We start from the raw sequence: 19,905 nt of genomic DNA, 5'->3' as shown, positions 1-19,905 counted from the left end.
CTGTAGAGATGAGAGGCATCCCAGATTTTCTAGGGAATTAGCAAACGGATTTATTGCATGACTGCTAATTAGTTCTGAGCAGCCACAGATAGCTGTGAATGCAACAGAAGAAAAGTAAATGCAGTGCTAATTATCATCTAAAACAGAGAAACAAATCATCCTGGGGACTACCATTCTGTTATACACCTGGTTCCCGTGAAATACTGGAATGACTATCAAAAGACAAACAAATCACTTAATTTCACTCACACTAAGAAGATACTTAATGGTATGCTCATACTTCCATGCTTTTGAGGAATAGAAAGTAAAGACCAATGCCTAGAGATGGCATTGGTTCAGTCCCAAAAGACAGGAATGCAATAGGCTTGAGGTGCAATAATCAAAACAGGATTTTCAAGAATGGTTCAGGTGTGAATACTGTTTTCCAGTGAGATTGTCATTTTGATAAATGAAAAAAGAATAGATAAATAATAATAAAAAAGTGTTCAAAGTGAGCTGGATTCAGTTAAGCACATTTTTAAATGCATGTATGAGCTAATTAACTTAAGAAATATGGTCAGAATTAAGCTTGTGTTTAATGCTTTTGTGAGCTCAAAGGGCACATGTGAAAAACTGGAGCATGGGGCCAAACATAAGTAAGCATTTGTACTGGAGAGAAAAATCTTGGAAAAATAAACAATATGTGAACACAGGATTGGTAGTATTTGAAGAAAGAATCTAAGGACGAATGGGAAATTTGTGTGGAAAAGCAGAAGTGAATCTTGCACTCGATTACAGGCTATTCTGTCAAGAAAGAAAGAATACATCTCACCTCTGAGCTATTTAAAAACACACTAAAAAGTATACAATAACTTACCACACAGGAAAAAGTTTAATAGGGATGTGGACAAATTGGCTTATCTGACCAAAGCATCTCTAATGCCAGTGAATCAGCTCTTCAGTTGTTTTAGGGCACACGGTCCCATCAACTTGGGAGCTGAAAGACCATTTTGCCCAGTGAAGGGTCTGGTTGGAAGATGCCTATTCTCTGGAGGCTGTTTTCCTTATCAGCCTCTCAGAGTGCAGCACATGACCTACACAAAACTTGGGCCTACTCCTGATTTTAGGGTAGGACTGATTTCAGCTGAGGTGGGATCAATATGATTTAGTATGGCAAGTCCCACCCTGAAGATAGGTCTGTACATAGGTGGCCCACTGACTCTTCATGACTGCTGGGACACTGAGGACCAAGGGCAGCAGCACTGCAACGTGGCTGCAAGAGCTGAAGGTGCAGGTTGGACAACTGCTGTGTCGGGTCATGGATATGTCATTTCATTGCTTTGCCCCTGGTCTCTGCAGTGGCTACTGCATCTGAGAGACATCAGTCCTTTGGAGGAATGCTGGCAGCTCTCAGGTGATATATCAGCTAAATGGAGGAAGAACAAGCCCAGATAAATTTGGCACTGGCAAACAGTTGAAATTAGATGACTGCCATGTGTATTAATTCACATGCAGGCGCCAGGACTGCAAACTGGTGTATCTTCTGAAAACACCATCTTGTGATTAATTTAAAAAAAAGACAGTGGTTATCATTATTTACCCTAAACACCCATAACTCAGAGATTATCACTGTAGGAGCTAATAAACAGGATGCTTCCAGAAGGACGACACTATTATAACTTTCCGAATTGATTCAGAACCACAAAGCTACCTCTTGGGCATTTGTTTTAGTGCATCAGTGTGTCAGTGAGAGAATGCAGCTGCTGAGACAGATACAGATGTTAGACCTGTTTGGGGAATTAGAGCTGGGCCTTATGGAAGAAAATGTGTTCTGGAACATCAACAAGTCTTCATTAAATAAGAGAAAAAGAAAGCAAAAGAAAGAAGAAGAAGTCAAAGTCAAATTCAAAGTCAAAGTCGAAGAAAACGCAAAGGCAAAGAAAAAGTGAAAAAGAAAAGTAAAAGAAAAATAGGAAAGTAAAAAAGTAAAAAGGAAAAGTTGTTAAAAAATGAAAAAAGAAAAAGAAATGAAAGAAGAAAACATCTTTTAAAATACCAGAAGGTGTTGGGGAAAGTTCAGAAGACTTAGAAGAAGATACTAAATCAGACTCATGGGTTAAATTACACCTTCTTTCCAAAGCCCTATTTGGAATGAATACAGTCATGTAGGGAGCAAACAAGGAATGGACATGGCACACTAATAAGAATTTGGGAGTACAAGAAGTTCTCTGTCTAACTGTGATTTGTTAAAAACATTGGGTCTCAACCAAGGCTAGGCAGTAAGAAATGCTAGAGGCACTTTTGCAGCTTCTTGTGTAACCTGCTTTTTCTAGACAAGGCAAAAAAGAGCATAAAAGACATAATACTGCCAGACTACAATAAATCTGAAAGAATTTGGTGTCTGAAGGGACCGAAGCTCACACCATTGCTCACACCAAACCCCATATCAGGATGCTGCGGTTTGGAGTGTACATAGAAGTCACTGTGTTGGAAAGGAGATCCAGTTTTAATTTGAATCTGTTTTATGGGTGGTGCAATAAATCGTGCTGCCATGTGACTGACACAGAAGTAGGAGGAATTAATTTGTACCATCTCCTCCATATTAAACAATGGACTATGGGAGGAATAAAGTTAATAACTCCTGAGAAACTGTTAACTGTGTCGACCTGGATTGCTTCTTTTGATGAAGATAGTACAAAAGATTAAGGAGGCTACATCTGCACCTGAACAACACATTTCCCAGCAAAAGGGCATGTGGAAGAGAGTGGTGCTGTTGAGGGCATCTAAGGGAGGACTCTTGTAGCTTTACTTACTGGGCTGCAACTCCATCCTTGATGTGTTCTTCCTTCTCTACCTCCAGGGAGGTAGCACCTGCAGTGGATTTTTGTGAGGATGCATGAATGAGTGTGGTTGATCTGCAGTGATAGTCTGTAGAAAGGATGCATTTTATTCATCCTTCAGCTGATGTGGTTCAAATGCCTCTTTCCTTTGAAACAGGGTTAGGGAGTTTCCAACATGGCAAAGTGGTAAAGTCTGTCCCCAGTTCAACTACTGACACAGTTTAGGCTGCTGGATGAATGTGGAAACTACCTGCTGTAGCACACGTGAGAGCTTTGGTTTCCCTAGCCTATTAGCCAATAGTGGCTATCTCCAGGAAAGCTGAAGCCTCGTCTTTATTTGTGACAGGACCAGGAAGCCTCTGAAGCTGAAATACTTTAAATTAGGATCATGAACACTGGAGAAAACCAGAAATTGTACTGACTTCAACTCAGGAAGCTTCTTTGCATTTCCCTGTCCAGAAGATATTTTGCACCTTTCCTTACACTTATGTAGGAAAGTACATTTTTCATAGCAGCCTCGAAAAATCATATTAGGCTAGCCTGGACCTATGGTTCAAGTCAAGGTGCCTTATGGGTTGCTCCAGTCATACATAGCTTGCCAGAAACAGCTGCACAAGAGCATCAGAAGAGCCCATCTCTTACGGGAAGCCTTTAGAATAAGAAGTAAATACACCTCGATCTATGCTGTGCACTCTTTCTCCTTCTGACACGGGCTTGGAGAAAGCAGATGGATAAAAGCCAGGCCTGGCTAGAGGGATGATGCAGGGTGTGGTGGTGGTGTCAGCTGGAAGAGGCTCTGCCCAGCCGGCTGTGGGACCCAGGGATGCTCGGGGGGCTGGTGCCCGCAGCAAGCAGTAGGCTGGGAGTCCTCCTGCACCTCTGTCCTGCTCTGCGCCAGGCCTGCCAGGGCTAGTTCTGAGTCAGCCCGTGGTGACTCAGGCTGAAAAATTTCTGGCTTGCCAGAACAATTAATTCAGCCCACAGTCTATTCCCTGCTGACCCCTTCCCTAAGGACCTCTAAGACAGAGGCAGCACAAACGCAGGTGGGGCGGCGAATCGCCGTGGGCTGCAGCTTCTGAAGCAGCCCCCACTACATTCATCCCATCGCATGGCCAGCTGCTCTACACCCAGTTCAGGGGTGGGAGAAAGGAAATGTTTGACCCGCAGAGGTCCATTTTGGCAGCAGAGTTCCCTGGTGTCTGATCTACCCAGAGCAGTGCAGAGCTAGGAGGCTTTCAGAGAGATCCAGCCGTGTCAGCTCAGCAGTGCATGGGGCTAATTGGCCCTGTTTGCAAGTTAATTAGCCCTTGCACACCCCCGTGTTAACACAGCCGTGGCGTAGATGGTGTTGGAGAGCGCTCAGTCACGGCAGCTTGGCCTTTGTGTGGTGGACACAGACCATGAAGAGTCAGTCTCCTCTGCTTCCCCCGCTCAGAAAAGCTGAGCCGCCGTGAGCTCAAGAGTGCCTCTGACCGTGCCAAGTTTTTGTGCTCCTAATGATGCGATCGAGTCTAAACCAAAAGAGTCAGTTTCTTCCAGTGCTTGTTTTAGCTAAAATTCAGCTCACAGTGCATGTCTGGAGTCACTTCAGATGAAACACAGTATGTGAAATAGTATGCCTGGCCCTTGTTCTAAAGCTGGGAATTGCATGAAAACAAATATTAATTTCTTTAATCAATAGAGATATCAAGAGCTGAAAAGCTAGGTGCAGAGATGAATGAAGACTAATGAGGTCTCATTTAGCAGCAATCACTAGTAATGCCACCTCTGTGGGAGGAAGGAGAGCACATCTTGCTGTCAGTCACACAGGGACAGATCAGGAGGAGGTCTTTTGAAGCCCATGGATTCATTTTGATTTATACCGGTGTGACTGAGGGCCCAGTTTAGCTCCCTGGGGTTGTAAAATGATAAATACTAGTCCAAAATGTGCCTCTGGGTATGTGATTATTTTTTTTTCTTTCTTTCTTTTTTTTTTTTTGCTTTTTTTTTTTTCTTTTTTTTTCTGCAGATGGATAGCTTGGAAGGAAAGCAGGAGCCTTGGTCATCCAAAACAAGCAATGAAATCTGAAATAATTGTTTTCTGACATCCTGTCTTAGTACTTAAATTTTCACATCAATCTGTATGTAGTCTGCACACATTGTAGTGGTATCTGATATTCTAGGCATGTTAAGTCTTAACTGTATTGTTCAAACACTTAATCATACTAACTCTCCCCCTCCCCGCTTTTTTCATATTCTTTACCTTGGTGTAGACTAGAAGCAAACTCTGTGTTGACCATAACCCTTTGAATAACAGGGTCAATACCTTAAACAATTTAGAATCTTTAAAAACAGTCAGAAAACAGACAAAGGAGGATGGTTATAGGGAGGCAGATTGTGATGGCAGACATCACTGGTCTGATTTTCATCAGCTTGTTCCTCAAGGAGCTGCAGAAAAGTGAATGCAAAATACTACCAAGTAGATGGGGTGAGCTTAAGGATCAATTTTACACATATCTGTTCCAATGTATAGGTTCTTGGGTTATAAGTGATCCAAACCCAGGACCTGTCATGGTTGGATTTAATGACCTGTCCTTCTGCCCTTCTAGATCTGCAGCAGCTTCTCAGTAGTCCACAGAATTAGCCTGTGGTCAACCTGTGGCAAGCAAGAAGAGACTCTGGCCATACAGATTTGCAGAAAATAAAAACTGAAATGTCAGTTTTCAAGAGAAACTGGCTATTTAATTTGACTGTGAGTTTCAGTATCCAGCAGACTTGATCACAGACAGAAACACGATCACAAACTCCTCCTTTCTTTCCTGATCCTCACATGCCAATATAACCTCACTTTGCCTTGACATTGTAGGTGTCCCTGGAAAGATCATTGCAGATTTTCTAACGCCACCTCAATTACAGATGATGATTGATGCAGCAGATCTCTTTGAAATAGGCAAATATACTGAAAGCCCCTTGAAACAGAGATTCTTCCCAAATGAAGGTGACACTGGACAAAAGTTCTTGGGAGCAGAAGTGAAATTAATGTGGATAAAGTCACTGCCAGAAAGAAGGTAACTTAGAGAAATTTCCCATGTTTCACCATGGTCAACAGATACACAGCTCTAAACACTCCGCTAGGTAACCTCCTGGTGCAGGTCTTACCTTCCCCACGTAGAGAGGGTCAGTTCCTGTGTACTCCTCCAGAACGAAGAACTGGTTCCACACCCAGCTCCGCTTCATACGCTGATGCAGCTTGTCTGACAGGTTGTCTTCTTGCCCTTCAGTGAGGGGCCTGGCACTTCCTGACAGCACAGTTGTAGTAAGGTCCAGCAGTCCCCAAAAATACAAGGAGATGCCAAGTCCAAGCAAGTTCTTTGCATTGCTCATTCTACCTGAAGTCCACATCCGTGTACTAGGGGTGGCTTAAAAGTCAAAACACAGTATCTTAGGTCCCTCAAGAAGAAAGTAGGTCCTGTGTGTAGTTCTTTGAAATGTCCAAGAGAGATCCTGGTTCTGAGAAGGTAGTCTCCTGTAAAGTTAAAGGAAATTCATAGGAGGATATTTTTTTCCCCAAGGTAAAAGAGTTTCCTCAAAAGGCAAATGTCCTATAAAATATTTAATCTTCTATATAAAAATATAGTATCAGGATGCACACCTTCTGAAACTAGGAATACTATTACCATACAAGCTGCAGAACTGGAGCCTTAGGTACAAGAATCATCAGGGTTTAGTCAATAAGTAAGAGTTCTCTACTTTGCTAACTTAGCTGTAGTGTTGCTTTATGGTATTGATTGGCATGAGTTAAGTGCATATGCTTTAGAAATATTTATGACCAGAAGTCCTTAGAGAATATTTAAAAACAGTTCACTCTGGAAAGTTGTAATAGCTGGTGAACACTTTTTGGCAACTGTCTTTCTCCTTCCGTTTGGAAACTGTCATTGTCATTACACACACGTGTACGCACACAGTCTGCTTAAACACAGATATTATTGCTATATTGCAAACCTTGAATATAAATTCTTGCAACTCCAAGTTATTTCTAATATTAATTATTCTTTCAACACACACACACCCCCCTGCCCCTTGCTTGAATTGAGGTTTCACACTCAGCTGCCTTCCTCTGAGGAGCTGACTGCTGCTACAAATGCAACATTTCTAGAATCTGAATGGTCAGTTAATCATTTTATAACCCACAAAAGGTTTCACAGTGCTGATGGTCACATGCTATTGTGTGATATGTCCAAGCAAGTCAAGCTAACACATTTTTTCCTCCATAAGCCTGAAAGACCCATTTAAGCAGAGGAATGCTGACCTCTACCAGAGGACACTTTCTCATCAGTCTAGGATCTTTTGTTGTCATGAAGTCAGTGTAGCTGGTGGCTTCACTCCAGGCTACAGATTGCAGCAAACCTTTCCTTCACCATTTTTATGAGTTTAATGATGTGGTGCTGCACTCAAATTACTCTGTTGAAACACTCCATACATTCTCTGTGGGCCTAGTATTTTTGCTGTTCTTTTTAAGAACTCTTCTTCCCCTTTTCAGGACAGACTCATTAGGAAAGGCGTATGGGACTCTGCGGCTTAAGCAAGTAGTTCATGCTTCATTTTATTGCTGTTCTGTACGTAAGTCTTTAAGCTTAATTAATTCTTTTATCCTGTGGAAATAAAATGTAGCAGGAGGTGTCTGTCAAATATTTCTAATTGAAATCCTCAAAAGATCTCAAAATCATAAAAAATATTTTAAAGAGTTGCATGATAATATTTTGAAGTGAAGACAGAGACAATGCAATGTTTTCAACAAAAAAGAAAGTGTTTGAAATTTTCTCAGCATCCAAGCTGGTGCGACTGGAGGGTTGGGTACACTTAGAAATCTACTGAAAGAGAAATTCAGAATTTAATCCAAAAGTTGGCTGAAATCTGAAAAGGCAGCTTAAGTTTGAAATAGATGCCCACAGGGGAAGTAAAGACAAAAGAACTATCTTAGCATAATTTCTATACAAAATAATGTTTCCAAGTATAAAGCCCCCAAGGAATATGACTGCACAGTGCTGCTAGTCTATACAGATGTGAAGTGTAGCAAACAACTAACAGGTCCTTTACCTGGAAAAGTTTACAACCTAAGGCTCAATAGATACAACAAAGAATGGACAAACTTTAAACACAGAACATGGTAAATCTCTTCTAAGCAGAGCAATGTACAGAACTGCTGGTTCTTTAGACATTGGCTGCATAGTGTGCTACGGCTTATTGTCTGCAAAGCCAAAGAATGGGGATTTATCTAAGCAGTACAAGCCCAGAAGGACCATGGTAATCTCTGCGTGTCTGTCACTTCATGAAGAAGCTGGCAGCTGTGAGAGGCGGGGACGAGGCTCAGCTTGCTGGATACCCACAGCCAAAGGGGTCCAAGAGCTGTGTGTGCCATGCTTGCCTCTGTCCTGTGCATCCTTAGCTCCCAATAGCCAATAATATACCTTTGCACTGGGCAAGGAGGCTGAAGTCCTCTTCATATAATAGACATGTCCACCTTGCTCTTAGTGTGTTGCCAACAGTAAGATTTTCTTAGCAAAGTCAGGGGGACATTATTGACAACCCATGTTTTGCTGGCAAGTAAATGTGGGGAAGGGCCTCCCACCACCCATCAACATGATTTGAGGGAACGCAACATTACCTCGGGCATACAACAGGAAGGGAGAGTAGGGGCAAGCTATGATCCACAGCTCAGGTCCTGCCTGAAGTTCTTACTTTTAAGAAATTCCGCCTACTGTACAAGTCAGTTACATTTTTGTTCATGTGACAAAAGAGGTGATACAACATGATGGACCAATTCCTGTGGCAACGAGAATTGTGTTTGCAGGTGAACTCCCAAACCACCAGTTGAAAACTAATGGTGCCAGATGTCTCCCGCAATTCAGCTCAGCCAACAAAGATTGACAATGCTCAGGCAAGACATGTTTAAATGAACTTGCAGTTACCAGTATACCTGTAATGATGCAATGGCAAAAGAAATCTGATAATCAGGATGTTTTTTCTGCACATATCAGCAGAAAGAAAAGTAAGTAGAAGCAGTGAAATAAAGGTCAAAAGTAGGGACATAAATGCTTCAGGCTTTCTGTGATAACAGCTTTTATCATCTGAATGTCACTCAGCATCACAGTGCATTCCATGAGGAACCTTTCTTGAAAACAGTGTGCAACTCAGCGGCCCTCAGAAGTAACGTCCCTAAGAGCATTTCCTTTTCCCAACGCAATCTCTTTCTGGGGTATCAGCAGCTATCAGGAAACTCACCACTAAGTAATGTGAAGTCTTGTAAAAGGATGTTCCTTCCCTGAGTACCAGTAATTTCTCCATTTGTGCCAGCCCATGGTGACATGGTCATATATTTTTGTAGGAATGGAAGAAAGCCTTAGTGCTGAGGTGGCACAGAATTTTTTTTTTTTGTTAATATCAGTTTCTGATGTCTCATGCCTTTTCAAAACTGTGAGCAAGCGGGCTCAAACTCATCACACTTTGCTTCTCGTCTAAAGGCAAATTACTGCTATTAATAACAGTGTTTAATCAAGAATGGTTCCTCTATCTCTACGGCTGAAGGAGAATGAGATTGTTTTTTCTGCCTCAGGTCCTCAGCTGGCATTAAAAAAATGAAAAAAGACCTTTGTTAACTTCTGGCCTGAGGTGCTGCTGATCTCTCTGGGCCTCTTTCCCCACAGCTTCACCAACCCCAGGTGTGTGCGGTTGGCCCCTGGATCTGCAAGACATACTGATCAAGTAAAGTATTTCTCAGCGGTGTAAAAGGCACTCAGGTACATCTAGGGGTTGAATTGTGTGGTAGCACAAGTGACAGCTGAGCTACAGTTAAGGTCATGCATGAAGACTGAGTCTTTCATGCAGACCGCTTCTCCACCAGCTGAGTGTGACGGATGAGTGTGGGGTCACTCGGACTGCAGACATGACAGTTGGCTAGGATGATAGCCATATGCTTTGAGCGTGCTAGCTTGGTGGGATCCCTAGCCTTAAGTGGATCTTAGTAGTTTTCGATGCAGACAGATGATGCAGGCTTTGAGGCAGAGTCTGTTCTTCTGCCTCAGGCCAGGTATTTTCTTGCAGGGACATCAGGGGGACCAGTCATCCAGGAAGGCACTGCTTGGCGTGACTGAGTGAGGCAGAACTGATCTTTTAATGTTCTCTTAATGCAAGTTGTTTCTTGGAGCCCTTCAGAATGGGTTCTTAAGGACATCTGCAAAGATGGAATTGATGAGCCTCTGTTTGTCATATGAAATACCTTATAGAAACATGTTTCATGGCTCACCTTGGGGATGTGTAAAGGATTTGAAGGCAGTAAAGGGAGGGAAATCTTGTTTTCCTTGCTCACACAAAAAAATTATTCAGCCCAGGAAGACTACATGACCAAAATCTTTGGGGTGTTTTATTTTTCAGGAACAATTTAGGTCTTTCAGAGCCCAGTTCATTACCCACAGCTGAGCAGTCCATTGTAATAGCCTTAACTGCATCTGTACGCTTTAGATCTCTGACCCTGAGTGAACGTCTTTCTTGCCCCTGTTTTCGTGATGGATATTTGATTACCAGCTCAGCTGTTTAGGTTACTTTCTCTGCTCTTGCCTTGCCAACATTGCTGAAAATCCCTTTTCTTGTCACTCAAAAGTTACAAATATGGCTTTTGGCTTCATAAAGACCTGTGAAGATCTGCTTGAACTCTGTGCAACTGGTGGCCTATACATCGTACAAAGGAACTAGCTAATTGTTCTACTCAAGAGAGTCACAATAATGCACTTTCCACCAATGCAAATACAATTTATCTTTTAGCTCGTACTATGAATTAAAGTAGGTGTATTCCAAGCATGAGCTGCTCTTTATGCTCCAATTTTAAAGATATTCCCACCCCCCCACCCCCCGCAACACACACTCTTGTACTGTAATTAAACTATTCTTTATTGAATATCTAATTCTGGGCAAAGATGAAAAGGAAAAAAAAATCTGCCAGAACCAACTTGTAGCATTTCTTGCAAAGTGACCTATTTATTTTGTTAATTCTGAAGAGAACAGCATTTCCAAAAGAAGGATAAAAATATTAATAGCTTGGATGACCATATGGGCATCCAAAAAGTGCCACTGGGATTGCAATGTATTGTTCTCAATACATATTTGCATAAATGCCAAGGATTTTATAGTCAAAAAGTTCAGACTTGAGAAGGTTTATACACATGTTGAGCAAGTGGTATCCCAGAAAGCTGGTGGACTATTTGCGTTCATAAAATTAATTACATGCTTATATCTTTTACACCTGATTCTTCCAATGGATTTTGCTGTGCAGACCCAGCACTCATGTAGAATGCTACAGACTTTAGTGGAACATGTGAAGGCACATGGCCTGAGCAGAGGCAATTCATCTGCAGGAGACATATTACATGGAGAAAGTGGGGAAGCAAGAGGCAATCACTTTTAAATTCCTTCCTCCACTTTCTCTGTACATAAATACAGAAATACATGTGATATTTCTAATATATATATGTAAATGTTTCTTAGCAGCACATCATTGTATTAGGGATATGTTAATGGAAAATTATTTCGTGTTTAATGACACATTTAGGGAGCTTTCCCCTCCTATTTTGCCAAAAGAAACCACTCAGTAATGACCACAGTAGGAAGAAATTAAATTTGGGTGAAAAGCAATTCTCCAAGTGAGCTATTTACCTTGTTCCTTGAATGTCTTGTGATACTTTAAACCCAAGGTGGGGGTGTGAGTGTTGCACAGTTTTTTACCACCCATTAAATGGATTATTCCTTTATGTTTTTACAGATTACTTCTTAGGTTTCCCATACCCTTCATTGCTCACAGCTTTGTCATGAAATGCCTTTGAAAAAAACAAAACAAAACAAACCCAAACCCAAAACCCAGTAGGCTGTATTCTGTACAAGGCAGGCTACCCACAACAGGTGCCTAACACCAGCCTCCAGGGATGGAGTCTCCACCGAGCCAGGATCTAAAATCTCTTAAGCAATTTATGCGATACTTGTCTCCTAATGCTTATGTTTGCAGTACCTAAGTTAGTACTTCTAAACAGCTTGTCTGATTACAGTCCTAAACGTTTTTGTACTGCTTCCAGAACTTTATATGTTTTATCTCTGGACCAGGCCCGTCCTACTGTTACTATTACCTATTGCTATACTTACTAGGCAAGTTTAAATTAAAAGGAAAAATCTAGAGGCATTTGATATTTTTTCTTGAAAATAGGCTGGGCCTGAACATGTATTTTTATTTTCACTTCATTTTTCTGAGATTTTCATAAACACAATGAATCTTGACAACATACCATATGGTGCATAAACATTAATTCAGGATACAATCCATTGTCATAAAATTACATCTACAGACCAGTCAACAATCTCTCCTGGGACACATCAGTGAACTCATTTTGCTCAAGATCTGAAGTCCTTCAAAGCTACAGAGTGCCTGCAGAGCGAAAAATCCCACAGAATGACAGAGGGAGTCCCATCATATAAATCCCAGTTCTATGGTTATAGACGCATAAAAAGATCAAAAAGAATGAAACACACACACATGATCACAAAGTAAACATTTCCAAATAAAATTATGCTGATAAGTTAGATCAGGGGAGGATCTGATCCTTAGCTTTTACTCAGGCTGAGGTACTGTAAATACTACCATAAAAGATCAGGACAGAATTACAAGAGGGTTTCAAAAGCTCTGTGCTGGTCTAACTAACTCTGCTGGTGTCAGCCTCAGTGGGAACTTAAGTTCCAAGAGAAACTGCAAGCACATTGGAAAATTAAATAAATTCCAGATAAAATAACCCCTTTTCAATTAAGGATGTGCAAAAACATATACTAATTAAGCTTTCATTATTAAGTAAAAAATTCATTTTAGTTCTCACAGTCTTCTCACTATTTTTGCCACGCAGTCAAGAAGAACCCTGTACAAGTGTCTGTAAATTGTGACTTGATGTTGATGTAATCTGTGATAACACTCTCAAGCACATATCTTTTTTTTAAAAGCACATATGTTTTTTTGTCTCCCCCAAAGCATGACCTTTCTCACTTCCTTTGCAGTGGTACCAGGGGCCTTTGCTCAGACCTGTCTCAAGGCTCCCAAGCACGACAGGCAAAATCTATATCTTGCCAAGAATGAGAGGGCTAGGTGGGAAGAGCGGAATTCTCCATGCTGTAAGAAAGGAAGGAGGAGGACTGGTCAGGTGTAGGATGAAGAGCTGGTGCCTGTCAGAAAGCCAGGGTTTCCGTGAAGGCAATGAGAAGATGTGATGGTGAATACTGCTGTGACCACCTGAGCTCTGCAGACTGGGAGGGATACAGCTCAGGGACACAGCCTTCTGCTCTAGGCAGTGGAATACTTACGCCCTGAACAGGTCCTGCTCACAACTGTCACAATCCTCTTCAAGAAAAGTGAACTAATGCCTTCCCTCTTATTTTTCATTTAGTTCCTTCTGCCCTTGTCCTTCCCCTCTTACAGATCCCGAGCAGATGCCTTGCCTGATCGGCTGCCCCCCTGCAATGCGATAGAACTCGTTCCTGTTGCGTATCGGGAATGCACCTGGAACCTGCGGTGCCCCTGTCTGTGCTGCATGGTGGCTGTGGTGGCAAATCATATTCTTTAGCTACAGATCTTTGCATTTTGGGTATGCTAGTCCTGAAACATGACACATTTCCACACAGCAGTGAAAACTGGACTCTTCCTTATCCCACAGCTGCTGGATAGATGATTAGAGTCTTTGATACCTCCTAAATGCTAAAGATGGAAAAAGTGTTATCTCTATCTGGAGACAGATATGAGAAAGCTCTCTCCCTGGAGCACATAGAGGTAATATTTCTTCCCATGTATGAAGATCAAAAATAATGGTAAGTAAGGGCCTATGTGCTGTCACTGGTGAAGACAACTTCCTAATGTCACTATGACTGTGTTTCTGGTTAACTTGGCACTTCATACAGCTTTTTGACATATTAGAAATGGACCCAAAACAAACCACTTCCAAAAGCAGCTGTTGAAGACAAAGAAATGAATGGGTAATTTCTTTTTTCAACCAGAAAATAATATTTGGCCATCTCTTATAATAATTGTATGCACCCACTGGCACATAGTGGGATTTTTTGTTTTGGTGGTTTTGATTTTTTTGTTGTTGTTGTTAAAATTGTGCCTGTATTCACAGAGAGAGGATTGTCTTTAACCTACTCAATAGGTGTAGGTACTCTAAGAGGTGAAAATCTTTCCTCTAATTCATATTTCTTGAGTCTGACATTGCTTCAGCTGTACAACACTGGCATCTGTACCTTGTCTTGACCTCACTGATTGCCCTGCCTGAGCATGAAGATGTTCTACTAACCAACAGCATAAACATTTTCAAGCCAACTTCAAGCTTCTGTCTATGAAATCAAACCAGCAAAAGAAACAGAAATCTTGCAGTCTCTTTCTCTATCTGAACTGTTAAAGTCTCCCTTGTTCTTATCACCCAGCTTCAAAGTGCTTCTGGAAATACAGAACACGAGTGCCTAGCCTTCACAGGATACTTTCAAGATGAAAGAATACAGTAAGAAGGAATAAAGATGTATTGACTTCATTTGTCCCAGAACTGTTCTAATGCAGCAAGAATAAGGTTTGTAAAGCCTGAAAAACAACCTCAGACGCTTTGCATGCCAGCCTTTAGATTTTGGTCTTCAAACTCAATTGTTTCAGCCTCCCCAGGGAGTACATGTGAGGTATTACCTAACTGTCCTCTATAAATGTGACATGCACTAACAACACCCCTTAGGAAGAGGACTCTATTTTCCATCTTCTTCATATCCCCTGCTGGGACATTTTCCCAGCTTTCCCAGTCCCTCCCATTTCAGAGGCTGAATATCCTAGATGAAGCAGTTCCTCTGCCTGGATTTCTTAATAGCTTAGAAGAACTAGTATTTCCCAGAATATAAAAGATTTCTTAGGCTTTGTCTAGCTGGCAGACTCTTGGCTTGGCTTGGCAGTTTGTTACAGGTGAATCTTTCAGAGGAGACTCCAAAACCCTGTGCTCCATCTGTTTTAGTATTCAATTTGCAATGGTGATGTGATAGCAGCTTTTGTGAGAGCTGAGGTATTCTTGGCCAAAATGCCCATCCTTCCATTATCTGCTGTAAGCCATATGGTTGCTGTCCTTCCTCACAAGGGAGGATCTTCTACAGCTGGTTTGAGTGATTTCCCAAGAAAATGAATTTATGCAGTAATATAATTGCATTGATATTCCATTAATATTGTAAAAGGCAGATACTGATCCCAAGGATTACTGTATTTCTATCTGCTTCCTGGCAGTTAGCAGGTACAGTAGGAAAGGGAGACCCAGATTAATGTCCCCACCGTGGAAAGGATGGGCAGTTATACAGTCTCTTTGACCAAGTGATCACCTTGCATGCAGTTTCAGAGTAGTAACTGACGTGTTTTGGCTGGTATGGCAAGGGCACTGGAAGGAGCTGGAATTATTGTGTGCATGAAGGAAGAGTTATGGGAAAAAGACATAATCATAATAGACCAGGCTTTGTAGTTCTGCTCTTCTACACTTGTTTGTTAGTAGCCTTATAGGAAAATTTTATCCATATATAAGTTCAAGGGACCACTCCACTACTGAAAGCCTTCTTTAGTGATCCAGTGGCACACACAGTAAGGTATGGCTTCCATTCTCTGATCTTCACTGGTGGTAACCAGGAAGTCATTTGGGGCCTCTTTAATATGTAAGCATACCTTCTCTTTAGGTAGGGAGACCAGCCAGCATACAAGAATTAATGACCCTGACCACAGCACATAAACACAGGAAGATCCTACAGACAGCAACCACCGTGGGACATCAAGGCCCGTTTCTCCCACTGTCAGTAGTTGCTTCCTGTAGTCCCTCAAATGGTTTGAAGATCCTTTCTTAGTTCTCAAGAATTCAGACAGAGAATTGCAAATATGCAATCAAAAGACAGCAAGGAAATGCAGAAAATGCAGGAGGGCTTGAAGGAAAATTAATTAAAAGTACATTGCAGAAGAACTTCTCAAATGAGATTGCAGCTTTGCTGTTAGCCCATCTGTGGTTAAAGTCCCTCTCAGTATGCTTTGGAGGTGGTAGTTCAGGAATGAAGGAAATTCTGACAAAAGGAACTTGACAGCAGAATAGCTGTGATTAATAGCAGCAAAGAGGATTATACCAAGAAGCTGGAAAGACAGTACTTGCCAAGTGGGAATGGAGTGGGCTTCTAGCCTGGCACAAATGAAATCCTAACCAGAGAAGGTGTAAGAAAAGGGGAAAAAGCGTTTTCTTTCTGAGATATTGAGCTATGGGTTGCTGGGAAAATGTATGAGATGTGCATGCAGACTTAAATTGCCTGAAGACAGTTGCTCAAGGAAACTTTGCTTCCCGGTGAAGTCTTGATGTAATTTTGTTTCTTTCACTTTGTGGGGGAAATCTGATTAATTAAATATTTTGTATTTGAAGTTTCAGAGAGGGGAAGGAGAAGTGGAAAATAAAGAACAATGGGAATAAGCACCAGTGCCCAATGCTGAAGTCTATAAGGTGGTACTGCTTGATATATAATCTTTAGTTAATCACAAAAATTAAGACTGTACTGTTGTGAGATGCTGGAAATGGTGAGAAGAATTCATTGCTGGCCCTTGTGATCAATTTATGCATCGAAGCATGAGTTTTGATTACTTCCTTTTGACTGAAGAATCATTTTGTCTCTTTGAAAATTGTAGCAGTATAAATATCACCTTCAATTTCCCCCAGATTTTCAGCATTTTAAAATTCTCTTTTTAAATTTGGGGGGAGCATGAAGAAATAGGATGGATCCATTTTTACTTCATCAACTTATCTTGATCTCAGCCAAAATCCTGATCTAGTGCCTGGTGAAAATTGATGGGACATTTTGATATTATGTTCTGTCTTCTCTCAAGCCATATAACCTACACTTTTAAAGTATCTTGCCAAATTAATCAGTTTGCACAGAATTTAACCTCAGCTACTTCAGAAAGCAATAGCCAAAACATTAGTGATTATCTTCATTTATTATAGAAGATGAGTGAGTTCCTAGAGGACTGGCAGAGGAAAACCATTGCACCTATACTTAAAGCAAGAGGGGGCAGTGGGGAAGAGTGAATTATAGACCCTTCATGCCAGCTTCAATATGTGGAAAGTTACTGCAACAAACAACCAATTTTTTAGCATCTAGGGTGGGGCTAAGGAATAGCCAACATGGATTTGTGAAGAACAAGGTAACAACATAAAAGCTGTATTTTCCTTTTGTTGGTGACCTAGCAGATGTGAGATGAAAAAAATGCTGTACTTCTTGACCTTCATAAAATGTTTCACACAGCTCCACAAATCATTGTCAAACAGACCATAGGGCAATATGGACCAGGTGAAATGAGAGTAAGTCAGACTGGAAAACAACTCAAAAAGTATTGTCACTAGCCCAGCATCATGGGAGTCAGCATCAAATGGTCCTGCAGGACTTTGCTTTGTGACCAGTACTATTCAATGCTTATGCTAACAGTTTGGATGATGCAGTACAGTTACAAAATATGAGGATGACATCAGGTTGGGAGACATTGTAAGCATTTGGGTAGGTGGGGTTAAATTTAAAAACTGTCTCAATAAATTGGAGAAATGGTAGGAAATCAGTACTAGAAAATTCAGTAAGAACAAGTGGAAAGCACAAGCCTTGGAATGGCAAAATCAAATGCCCAGGCATAGAGGTGAATAATGGCCTAGGAGTCAGCATCGTACAAAAGGCACTAACCACAAACTGATAGGAGGCAACATTTCGATGCATGGGTTGTTGCAAAGGGAGAAAATGCCACTGTGTGCTGTGTCAACAAGATGTTGGGCAAGTTGCTCATGTTGCACACGTGAAGCACTTTTACTGGCATTCTTGTGCTGACACAAAAAGGCAGTGCTTCACAGCTTACAGGAGATATGGACAGACTCCCAACCTGCTGCCAGGAAGACAGCAAGAAATATGAGCAGAGCTCTGAAAAAACAGAATTTGTGAAAAGGTTAAAAAAATTGTATTTGCTGAATCTGGAAAAACTAGATTTGCGGAAGGGCATAAAAGCAGGCTTCAAAAAAGTGTAATATGTACTAACAGGTATAATAGGAACAGTGGTGATGTACTTAGTTTCCAGGTACAAGTGAAGGTGCAATAAACCTAATTTGAAGCAAGAGAAATTCAGGTTACATGCAAATCGAACCTCCAAGGATATGATGGGTGAAATACTGGAACAGAAGACTGATAGAAACTATCAACTCTCTCATTTTTTTTTTTATTTTTAGCTTTTGAGAAAAGGCTAGAAAGTAATCTATTAGAAGTTGTTTAGGTGACCTCTGATCTTGTACCAGAAGCAAAAGACAGAAGGAATTTAGAAAACTCCTACATTTCTATAACCCTGAAATGCATATAAAATCACATCTTAAAATGTAAACCAAAAAGTTTGAGTGCTGATTATGTCTAGTTTTCCTGTCATTTCTTTGTGTCTTTTGACCTCTTCCCCTCCTCCTCTGTTAGGCTGAATCCACACGTGCTGGGAATTGCCTCTACTGTGCAAGTACTCAAATAAACCAATCAGTTTTAGTAAGTGGTAGAGAGAAACCTTATCATGCATGGATAGTATTTTTAAGCTTATGTGAACATGCCAGATGAACCCTAGAAATATCAGTGCTTCTCATGATAATCAAGAAAAAACATAAAGAAAAAACCTCATGCTTTTCTTGATCATCATAAGAAATTGGTCTTCCCAGGAAAGAGATGATCAGAAGTTGCTTGACTGTGATAGCCATACTGTAGGGCTATCTGGAAATAAAGCATTCACTCCAGCTGCACTTACCCCTCGTGGGTCCCCACTTCTATAACAGCAATAATTTCAGGACTGGTAAATCTGATCCAGAGCCTTGGATACTTAAATGGAGTTCTTTTGGATCATCCTTTCAAGCAGGAGCTTGTACCCTTGAATACAGCATAAGATTTCTGCAGTGCAAACTACTCTGTAATTTCCCTAACCACATTGAACTGTCACCTTACTTCATAAAATAACCATCAAACAATGTTCTATTGATTCAGAAGAGGCTTCTGTTTCTGCATGTGCTAATTGATAGTTTATTAAAATCTAAGTTAGCATACAAAAGTGTTAACTAGGCTAAACTCCCTGCAGCTTTGTAAAAGACCATTATTCCCCATTACCTTTCACATCCCTATATGAGAAAATAAAATACTACCTACCCACTTTTCTTATTGATTACCGCCTCAGAGTACAGGTTCACAGTCTATGCATCCAAGCAAAACTAATTAACTGACCCTTCCTCTTAAGTACAGCATATTTTCAACAAAACAAAGTGTGAACCCCAGTGAGTCCATCCTAGCTTGTTGTACGTCACAGGGCACAGTTAAGACACTCCTCTTTGCATTAGTCAGTTAAGATATAAAAGAGACCCTAGCTATTTCTGCCTTTTAAAAATTGATCAACACTTACTGTAAGAGTAGGAGTGTTGTTTTTCATGTCCTATAAACTCAGTTTTCTGTTTATCTAAATCCTCTTAAAGCTGGCATTGATTGCCTCACTTTTGGCCTATGCAGTCTTACAGCAATGCTTTACATTATTGCATTTGATCTTGGATTTACCATGTTTCAATGTGAAGCGAAGTGTTTTGATCTGCTTAAAACCAAATTTTTCCAAAAAAGCTTTTGGCCTAGTCTCTAGATTTGTACAGATTTGGCACAGGGCAAATCTTACTTGCTTTGCTAATTCGCACCTTCCAGTCAACTTCAGTAAGAATATTCAGGTGAACAGACCCATGAAGATGTGACCTGCAGTTCTGCAGAGGCACATAAATGACATAAAAGAGTTACAACACCTCACTATATGCTTTGTAGGTATAAATGCAGCTTTGGCCTTCAGATGGCAAAGTTAAATGCCTATATTATATAATCTGTGCTCATTAGCCTATTAACTGTCTCATTAGCAACAATGAATAACTGCAGGCACAAAATATGTCTGAAGAAACTAAAATTTTATTCAGATACGATTTGTATTACTGTGACATTCCTTGGGATGGAAGTGCAA

The 19,905-nt window shown here is 40.9% G+C and overlaps 1 protein-coding gene across 1 annotated transcript in view; it reads right to left on the bottom strand.

Moving 5' to 3' along the window:
* The window catches only part of CDH20 (cadherin 20), a 117,805-nt gene that overhangs the window by 31,244 nt on the left and 66,656 nt on the right, over window positions 1-19,905 (bottom strand). Inside the window, exon 2 of the mRNA XM_027799226.2 lies at window positions 5,958-6,324. Coding sequence (XP_027655027.1) covers window positions 5,958-6,200 — 243 coding nt within the window. The 5' untranslated portion in view covers window positions 6,201-6,324. The remainder of the gene's footprint in view (window positions 1-5,957; window positions 6,325-19,905) is intronic.

This window comes from Falco cherrug, chromosome 3 (genome assembly GCF_023634085.1).
Source record: "Falco cherrug isolate bFalChe1 chromosome 3, bFalChe1.pri, whole genome shotgun sequence".
NCBI classification, from domain to species: domain Eukaryota; kingdom Metazoa; phylum Chordata; class Aves; order Falconiformes; family Falconidae; genus Falco; species Falco cherrug.
Note: the sequence above shows the minus strand (reverse complement) of the source record. Positions and strands in the feature narration are given on the sequence as shown.